Source organism: Salvelinus alpinus, chromosome 32 (assembly GCF_045679555.1).
Source record: "Salvelinus alpinus chromosome 32, SLU_Salpinus.1, whole genome shotgun sequence".
In the NCBI taxonomy this organism is placed as follows: Eukaryota; Metazoa; Chordata; class Actinopteri; order Salmoniformes; family Salmonidae; genus Salvelinus; species Salvelinus alpinus.
Genome location: NC_092117.1, coordinates 11,449,584 through 11,460,298, shown reverse-complemented (window position 1 = coordinate 11,460,298; position 10,715 = coordinate 11,449,584). Strand labels below are relative to the sequence as shown.

Below are 10,715 nucleotides of genomic sequence, written 5' to 3'. Positions count from 1 at the left end.
GCCTGGACACAGTCCTTAGCCGTGGTATACTGGCCATATACCACAAACCTCTGAGGTGCCTTATTGCTATTATAAACTGGTTACCAGCGTAATTAGAGCAGTAAAAATAAATGTTTTGTCATACCCGTGGTATACCACAGCTGTCAGCCAATCAGCACTCAGTGCTCGAACCACCCAGTATATAATAACTCCTACAGCCTCTCTTTCTAAAATGATGCAGTGCCCTCAGAATGGTAATAAAACAGATCATTTTCATTAATACGTCTGTTTGGAGTCATTTATTAAATAATACTGGCTAACTCTAACACGTCACAACAAAACACGGGACGAAAGGAAAAAGTTAAATGATCTGAATCAGTAATAGAGATAAGACTTTGTCAAGGAGTCAATTTAATGCAGTGTTTCTTAATCCTGGTCCTGGGGGCCCAAAGTTGTGCACATATTTGTTTTTGCCCTAGCACTAGATACCTGATTCCACTAATCAAAGGTTTTATGATGAGTTGATCGTTAGAGGAATCAGGTGTGCACCTCTTTGGTTCCCCAGGACCAGGATTAGGAAAAAACTGATTTAATAAACTACAAAGAATCTCAAATCAAACAAATAACGTAGCTGCTTTTGTCGTTTATGTAAGTCATTTAACATTTTTTTCCCTTACACACATATAAAATAAGATAGAAAAATACATTATAAACTTGTAACAATGGCTGCAAATACACATATTGTTTTCTCATAGGAAATCATTTGGGTATGGTCGCACACCATCCATGGAGGAAATGCTAACAGGATCAGTTGCTTGACAGCATGGGGTCCTACAGTACAACACGCTTGATTTGCACACTCAGAAAAAAAACACCAAGTCAAGAATAATGCTGTCAAAATGGCACAAGTAAAACATCTCTGATAATAGCATAACAGTAACATTACTAAGGGATGGGATGCCATTCTTTATTGGTTCTGATGTATCTTCACTCACAACCAAGGAAACCATTTGTTTGCTACCATTCTTTTATCACCAATACAATTATATGTAAAATATTCATATTCGCCTCGCTTCAAAGTCAATCCATTATCTTATATAATAATGACTTCTGATAACAATGATAATAACACGTATCATAATCATAATAATGATTGAGAATCCATATGTATTCATCATTTATAACTGATTATAATAATATGCAATTGCACTACAGAATCATTTCGTAAACATAAATACTGAAACTGAAAAGAAATGGCACACATGAAGACAATCTGAGACACAGAAACTCTTCATACACCACCAGAGGCCATTCTGTTGCATAGTAAATAAAGAGGGGGATGTGGAGCAATCTTTTGGTGGAGACCAGGAAGTACACACAGGCTTTACAGTCAATCACTAGCTACCACAATCACATAAACCCTTCACCTCCAACTAACACAGCACGTGTCGAGTCAGCAGTAAGACTACAGACCCAATACTCCTTTATAGGAAGTAAATCAGGAGGGCAGAAACAGACACGTCCTCATCTAATGGTAGAGAGATACATCATGGTAGAGGGATGTGGGAAGTCAGCTCCACGGGTAGTGGGTTGTCTATGCCAATGACAACTACTTAAGGCAGTCCAGAATGACACTTCTAACACTACTAACAGTAAAAACGATGCATATCAAGATGTCCTTGTGTGTAAAACCTAGGAACTGGCATGAGTAGCATACTACTGGAAATAATAATTGGGGAACTCTTGAGGCCATCCTCAACAGACAACGACAACCGGAGTCTCAGGGGCGTCACGGTGAAATACTATAAGGCCAATCATTTTCTCAGTTCAGATACGAACTGGACATGTTACAGATTTCTTATATCATATATTTGTCCCTTTAGGACAGGGTTACCCAACTGGCGGGGCCGCGGGCTGAATTTGGCCCACAGGGGATTTTAATTGGCCCCCCAAGACTGTAAAAACACATGCAAATCAGCTCCAAGTGATTTTAATTTTGGACATCTCTTCCAAAGTATTACCACGAATAATAGAGTGATATTTGTGATCATATATAAATGTGAGCTATGTTTGAAATTATTATGTTTTAGTCAAATATGATTTCTGTTTGGGCTTCTTGCGGTAAATTTGCAGTCTACAAATTATTTGTAGTTATGTTCCAGCCCCCTGACCATCCACTTAAAAATAAATTGTCCCGTGGCTGAATCTAGTTGATGATCCCTGCTTTAGGACATTGATAGGACATTGTACCAAAGGGTCTAATGCCCTAGACTCTGACACTATTGGTATATTACTGATATACCACTGATATTACTACTCTATGGAACCACCAAAAAGGACTTGTGTATCTACCTAGAGTCACACTTAAATGATGGTGGAAGGAGACCTACTGTGTCTGACTAGTGTAACAACAAGGCTGAGGTGACTGACTCCGTCTAAGGGCATCTCTGTGGCTGACAGACTGTGTGTACTGACCTGGCCTGCAGCTTAAAGGCTGATGATAACACATTCAGATATCAGAAACCATAATAAGGCACTTTGTTGTTTTTCCACTTCAGTTAAATGCTCAACCCCGAAATCAAATGAAAGGTTGTTTTGGTCTTCACCTCTCCATCCACAGAAAGAAAACATGATTGTTTTCATGACATAAAGGGTTTAATTTTTAATTTCTCTTTACAATACTTGAAGATATAAAAGACTATGTTTTTGAAAAATAGATATTTCTCTTTGCCATGAGCACCCATGTATAATAAAAGTGTCTATTTTCTTTACATAGGTGTTCTCTCCCCCATTTTTACACATGTATCTACAATTTCAATACATTTGTACAGCAGATAGGCAAGCATGGCTTTTACATCCTAAAAAAAACAGTTGACTGCAAGATCTTCCTTCATGGTAGAAAAACAACAACAATGCCAGGTAACGGGACAGGTACTTCACCTTCTATATGCTTGATACTCTTTGTTTGACCCCTAGTCTCTCTTCAAGTCCTGCTAAAATGAACCCCCCTCAATTTCCATTTCATAACAGAACCAGGATTTCATAGAGTCAGTGAAGGGAGAGGGGTAATCAGTTGGCAAGGATAGATGGGTGGAGAGAGAGCGGGAGAGAGAGAGAGAGAGAGAGAGAGAGACAGAGGTGCATGCACTCTGCTCGGAAGGCCTCACCGCGCTGCTATACATTCAGAGCCAGCTCCGTTACCATGACAGTGGGAAAGTCACCTGGGCGACATGCATACGGTGGGTTTGGGCGGTCGGTGGGGTGGGAGGGGCCGCCTTCTTCATCTTCAGTCCGGATGAGGCGACCAGCCGTTACCAGGGTGTTTTAGAGTATGGTGTGGTGTGTTTGGAAGTTGCCTGGCTGGGGACTCGTTCAGTGATGCTCAGAGGGGGCATTTCAGACCTTATTGCTTAACAATGATTCAGTGCAGGTCTAGAGCCAGGGTCAGTCCCCCTATTAAGCAGGCAGGGCAGTCAGGAGTGGCCCGCCAAGCCATTATAGTGTGTCCATTATTCGGCTGATGAGAAGCTGTGCCATGACTGACTGTAACAAGCCAAGGCTGCTTTATGTGTTCTTTCTTTCTACCGGAGAACTGATCTGCGGGCAGGCAATGGCCAGGTCATCATGTGTGAAGAGTTCAGAGGTCAGAAGGTCAGGGGTTAGTTGCCAGTGGCGGCTGGGGGGGGGAGGGTTAGGAAACAAACAAACAGAAAGGAGAGAAAAATAATAAAGGAGAGAAACAAAAAGGAAAGGAAAGAACAAAGATTGAGAGGAGATTAGTCTCGGCTAGTGACAGCAGGATGACAATATGACTTAACCAATCAGAGCTATACCTTGCATCCATTCAACCCACCATAGGATTTCTCCATAACTGGGACTGACCAACTTACACGTGTTTCCATATCTTTCACAACACCTTTGACCAAAGCCAGAGCGCTGGAGCGAGAACGTTGTGTAAAAACAGAGGAGAAAGAAAAGGAATGCATTCTTTTGTTAGTATAGATACAGGACAATTCATATGGTGGGTTGATTGAATCCAATAATTCAGGAATAACTCTTCATCTATTTTAATACAGTGTCATAAAATCACGAAAGCATGATTTTACATAATATGAACGACAGCCCCACCCCCCCATAGCTCAAATGTTAAAAAGGAGGAAATTTAAATAAGACAATAACAGTATGTCTAATTGTTAGTAGCAGTCAAGTGAATAGACAGTAAATCAAGGCAGAGGGAAAGATCAAAATGAGATGGAGGAAGGAATAGTCTTGGACAACAGTCAGTAAAGTTATTGTTAACTGACTGTTAATAGTCATTAGAGCCCTTCAGAGGGTCAAGAGTCAAGCGGCTAGTAGTGATGGAAATGAATATTAATAAGTCTTATTGTTATAGAATAAATGAATTTAGAGAGGATACAATGAGAAATTCAAGAAGACCACATCATTGTGGACAAAATAATTTAGGGCCAAAACAGTGTGTATAGTTTTTTTTACTCAATATAATTTTTTATTGCCTTTTTAAAGTATGTTTTCTATTTACAACAAACATGAAAATCTTTGCCTTAATGATACAAAGCAACACTACATGGTATTTTCTAGAATAGCACACTAGCCATGGAAGTTTAAGCTGTGAGCATGCTAAAGCTGTCACTTCAGCCGGTACCCTCAGCTTAGGAGACAATAGACAATTCACAGGACACATAATATAAAATGCACTTGCATATAAACACTGAAAAGGTCCTGTCTTTTGTATAAAGCCCTAAAATATATTCAAAAATATAGGACATTTTCTAAAGTGGTTCTATAAAGCTGCTATGTGTCTTTCCTACAAATAGCCCTCTAGAATAATCCTTGCTATTTCTTTGCAAAATACAAGTAAAATCTGACATTTCATATACATTCCTGCTTTATATTTTTAATATATATATTTATATATATATTTCAAGAAGCCACAAGTATATACTATTTTCTTTGCAACAACAACAAATAAAAAGAAGCTTACAGTAAAACATAAAAAAAATGTCTCAAGGTGATTTTTCTTCTCAATAAATGCATTCATACTCTGGCAATTTCTCATCCATCAAGTGGACCCTAGAATTCTCTGTCCACTCCACAGTGGTCCGTTTAAGACTTCTTCAGCTTAGATCATACATGTATTACTTTACTCATTTCATCGTCTGAGGTTTGTCGTAGTTTTCACTTTTTAAACATGTCTGCCCTTCTGACTGGACCAGAAGAGATGAAAAATGCGTTTGACTTTTTAAAATCATTCAGTGCAAAATAAGTTCTGTGGCGTAGTCACTCTTTTCAAACGAAGCAAAATGAAGAAAGGTGTGGCTTCTTCACCAGATTGACAAGAGACTGTACATCTTACTGTACTAAGAGTTTGAGAAAACGTGAGAGCTGTTGTAAACGCTTTCAAATGCACTGTAAAATGTCCAGAGGAAGATCTAAATCAGAATATACTGTATAAATCTCTAGACCCAAATTTATGCACTTATTTGATACTATACTGAGACTGTTCAACATCTTTGCCAACATGAGCTGATAAAGAAACCCACATTTCAGATGCCATTTTACATCTGCCTCCTCCCCTGCCTCCATCAGAGACAGCCTGCCTCTAAACACACAGGTTTGACTGGTTGGCCTGCACTCAATCCACCTGCCTCATGGTTCACCATCCGAACCGCACTGAATCAAATGTCAATCATATTATATTGTATTACCTTAACGTTTGGATAAAGTGTTGACCAAACTCTTAATGTTGTAAAACTGTTAATCAGAGTACGGGGCCAAACCTATGAAGAGGTAGATTAAATACAGGCCTTTGTGCAATTTAATCTGATGTTGGTTTCTCATTAATTATGTCAGTGTTACCTATCCGTTACCATTATCATATTTTTAACTGTTGATTAAGGTTTGACCTTTTAGTAATAATATGCACTTCTTAAGTAACTCCATGTTACAGTTATTTTTTACATTACTCATTTGTTTTAGGGCAGATTCGGTCTGTAATGTTTTCAGAGGCAATTCACAGTCTGCTCTACAGTGAAATCTGAATATCCTTAGATACAGTTTGTATAATATACTGTGTGTCTCTGAACTTTTTTTGTAAAGAATATCACTGACTCATTACTGTGATGGATCATGTTGATGATAGGCATAAATATGTTTTCTTTTCAAGAGTATAAGGATTCAAGCAATGTCCAACAACGTATAAAGTGCGACGCTGTGACTGTACACGATGAACATACAGTGCTATACGTTAAAGGGATAATTCACCCAAATTACAAAATGGATTACTGTGGAAACAGTGTCAGGGAAACTAAACCAAAACATGTGTTGCTGTGTCATACCTTGTCCGACTGCTGACAGGGTAAAGAAACGAATATGTTATTTTGTCATTTGGGTGAACTCTCTCTTTAATTGTTCCATATCATTTAGCAGCAAAAAAAGGTGATTCATTAATTTGGGTATTGAACTTTCATTTAATTTCACTGGATTGTTCTATTTCAATGTATGTACTAAAATGTAGCCTTATTGATAAATACACGGCTGTTATCAATTGGCATTGGCGTCAAATCTCCTGGCACATTGCAACCGTTTCCTTGATTAGGTCACGAGTAATTATCTGTAATGAAATGTAAATGTGATGATACACAGTGTGTGTATGTACGAGGCACACGTGTTGTATGAAGCACTGAGGTCTAAGGATGAACAAGAGAAGACACTGTAGACTGCAGATCCTAGTTGCCTGTGTAACTTCACACATGGTTTCTTCTCAAATAACTTCCTCAGTTATTCTCAACATTCAGTGAGGGTAGTAAAAGCATGGACTTAAATAAAGAGGGCAGGAAATGGGTAGACTTCAGAGAGTAAAGGGTTTGGCAGTTGTGTTTGTTTACCTATCTGCAGAATAAGCTATTTCCAGTCTAAAGCCCACCACGAGTCCACTCCTCTCTACTCATAAGGCCGTTGTTGAGACTTTTGACACTAAATAAACATTTTAATTTTGTTTCTAAATTACTGTAGTGAAAATGGGAAGCTACTGCAGTCCAATTAGACAGTGAAAAAAACAAATAGGACATGACAGGTCTACACCCACTACTTTTGTGTTGTCTTTGACAATAAAATGGGTCAGATTCTCCAAAAAGTAATTTCCGCAAACAAATAAATACAAAATGGACATACTTGATCAATTATAATGTAACATTATCCACTTAATAAGGAGTTGAAGACTTAAGTGCATAACATTGCAACCTTCTCGTTCCACAGAGGGGCAAACTAAAACACAGATAATTATATCTTCTTTCTTTTAGAAGTCCATTATTTGTCATCAACATCATGTCAGATTCATAAAGTCATCGAAATAATGGAGTGGAGGAGTTTGTTTTATAAATGCAGGTATGCGTGTTTGTGTCTCTACCTAGATTGCAAAAGCATCATTATCCTACTGTGTTGTGGTCACTATTCCTCAGAATCACCTAAATAAACGTTCTCAGAGGCCAAGACTAGGAAGGGGGTGCAGAATGTTGCATCACATCACAAACTGGGACGACTAGCTTAACAATTTGTACATATTGCAAAACAGATCAGGACCAACAGTGAGCAGGCATTAGCAATAAAACACAAAAGCGTAGGAGCTAAACTAACCTCTGTCTGCGGTCACTATCCTTTGGTAAGGATGGACCCGCAGTTCGTGCCTTCGAACTTTAGTAGTCACTGCACCTGCTCGGATTGCAACAACATGACCAAAACAAGGATTAGGTCATTTCATCCTTCACCATTTCCATCAATTCAATTCATCATTTCATAAAGGCTTATATATGACCAAACATCTAACAAAATTAGGAAAAATCATTAGAAATACATGTTAAGGCACAAATTATACTCATATATTTTGTTGCAACAAGGAGAAATATTGGACTTAGTAACATCCATGACAATGGAGTAGCATTGACTGTAAGGATCCATTGCTTACTCGAGTCCTTGCTACAGATTCACAGACATTAGGCATTTATGCATTCACACACACACACACACACACACACACACACACACACACACACACACACACACACACACACACACACACACACACACACACACACACACACACACACACACACACACACACACACACACACACACACACACACACACACACACACACACACACACAGAGGGGAGCTTTACTAGTCACATAATCTCAGGTTGAGCATCAGGAAGTGCATCTCTCTAGTTATTCGTTTGAAATATAATACTGATCACTCACTCTCTGGTTAAAGCCCAGAGACGAAAGCTTTTAGGCACATTTGCAGTAATAAAAAAAGTAACATCTCTTATTAAAAAAAAATGAAAAAAGGCAATGAATTAAGTGATTAGTAAAGCGAGACAGTATTTGTATAGATTCAACAAGCCCAGACATAGCAGTCAGTGAAACAACATATACATGTGTGGATGTGTGTGTACAGGATGCACATACCACCACACACACATAATGCATGGTATAAAGAGCTGTGCCTCTTTGGGGAGGTTTGGCCAGTGTAAACATCAGTAGTGAGGGGGTCTGTCTGTCTATCTGACTGCTATAGGCCTGACTCATGGTTCGATATACTAAAAGGCCGCTGTGAAACAAAAGCGTCTGTGTGTTAACACTTAGATCGAATGAGGGGCTCAGTAAGGATCCTTGAAATTCTTTTAGCCTTTCGTGGGGAAAGCCACACCTATAGAATAAAGGAAGGGAACCGGGAATTAGTGCCAGGAGTGTCTGGCGGTCCTTTGAGAAGCATCTCACACCAGGCCCTATTCCCAAAGCCATTTTAGGACATTCCTTTTGAGTCGATACAAAAAAGCTCTATACAAAAGGGCCATGTTGTTCACTCACTGACTGTTGTTTCGAGTGGCTACACTTGAGCTGAAAGAATAATTTGGTGAATATTATGATAAGAGTGAAGTAAAGACTGTCAGTGTGGGGACAGAAAGTCCTAAAATCCCTTTGTGAATAAAGCCTGTCAAGCCTACAGTAGATGCCTCGTCACCAACACACCCCACCACTCCCTTGGCTCCGTAACCCCTCTGTCCCGACCTCCGCTGACCCCTCACCTCATGTTACCCCTCCCGATGCCCCAGAGCCACACAGGGTGACGGGGGACCCCCCCCCCCAAGGGGGGTCTCCAGCAGTGTGGGGCTCAGTGCTTATTCTCCCTCATCATCATACACAGATATATCATCATCATCATCAGGACAGGAAATCAAAAAGGGTTGATCAGTAACACACACGCCACTTTGAACAGACGTTAAAAGAGGAAGGGCTGAGGCTTCCCCATGTGGCTTGTGGTTGTTCAGAGAGGGCCAATCCTCGACCAGTCCAACGTGTGGTGGCGGGGAGGGAGAGGGGGGGAAGGAGGAGGTGTGTGTGTGTTGTGTGAGGGGATGGAGGGAAGGAGGGAGGGAAGGGGGTGTTTCTTTAAAAGGGAGGCCGGTTGGAGGGCTCTCCTCGCTGCACAGTGATGGGAAAGTGACAGGTCTGAAACCCCAGGTAGAGGGGCAGCTCTTCGGCCTTTGAGGACGCTGTATTGGTTACACAAGAGAGAGAGACAGGGTGAAATCTTCGCTGGGCTCCGCCGCTCCTCGACCTCCCCCCCGGCCCTCTCCTCACAGTAACACCCCTTCTCCCTTCACCCAGACACACAGTTGGAGGCTTGGTCCACTGCACTGGGCAGAAAACTGGTTGCTACTGGCTGACACGATACAGACGGACTATTTACAATGTGCTCCACCCAATTGGACAAGCTGCTGTTGGCATTTTGATGCATTGATAGCAGTTCAGGTTTACACTGTGCCTTTGGGAGCATTCGTAATGGAGTCACGTTGTGTGAGTAATATGATATTTCTAATCTGATTTTCTAAAGTGGCTTTTTCAAAGCTATAAGGCCGCGTGTGTATACGGGGACCGGGAGAGAGGAGGGTAAGGACCTTTTCCCAAATAAAACAGCTCCCTCTTATAATTCACATCGAGCCAGTGGAGCACTTAACAGCCTATTTATTTATGCACACATTACCTAAAGGGCTTTTTAGATGAGAGAAGTGTCTCGTGACAGTGAAAAGAAAGATGCAGTAAAGAGCTGGAATGTTTTTTTCTGTTGCTGACTGGGGGGGGGGGGGGGGTTATTTAGGAGGTGTGGCGCAGGATCAGCGTGGGGGCGGGATTCCACTGGCCGTGGGGGTGGTAGTGTTGGTGGGGGGCTGCGGGGCAATCGCAGGGGCACGCATTCTTACCTAACACCCCGCTGGAGTCGATGGGGTACTCAAGGATAGAGGTGGCAGGGGCCAGCGTGTAGGGGTAATCGTAGGGCGACGCGTATATGAGGCCCGCCTCGGGACCCTGGGTCATGACGCCCGGGTGGGGCGAGCCATTGGGCATGCAGGTCTGGATCTGTCGGATCAGGGGCATTAGGGTGGGGCCGGCCGGGGTGGGTGTGCGCAGGGAATTCTGGGGCATAGGGGCGGGGCCGGTGATGATGCGGGGCGCCTGGGCGTTCGCTGCAAAAGAGAAGGCAAGGGCAGCTGGAGTGAGCGGGGAAGCACAGCAGGATGAGGAGAAGAGAGGGATGTGTGGAGAGACAGAGAGGGGAAGAGAGGAGGGAGAAAAAGGAGACAAAACAGAAGTTAGCATCTATCACACATATCATAGGACACTCAAAGCATATCAGATAAGTCAGGAATAGGAGAAC

General features: G+C 41.6%; 1 protein-coding gene across 6 annotated transcripts in view; it reads right to left on the bottom strand.

Annotated features, from left to right (window-relative positions):
• Positions 1 to 263: 263 nt before the first annotated feature.
• LOC139562310 (KH domain-containing RNA-binding protein QKI) overlaps positions 264 to 10,715 on the bottom strand; it is a 97,365-nt gene continuing 86,913 nt past the window's right edge. Inside the window, exons 6-9 of one of the 6 annotated variants that reach the window (XR_011672340.1) lie at positions 10,261 to 10,548; positions 7,633 to 7,707; positions 3,833 to 3,915; positions 264 to 3,655 (exon numbers count right to left, since the gene is read on the bottom strand). Coding sequence is in view for 4 of the 6 variants with exons in the window: in XM_071379905.1 (XP_071236006.1) it covers positions 10,154 to 10,548 (395 nt within the window). In the remaining 2 variants the exon portion in view is untranslated. The other 5 variants (XM_071379908.1, XM_071379907.1, XR_011672339.1 and 2 more) reach the window with 5 other exon arrangements.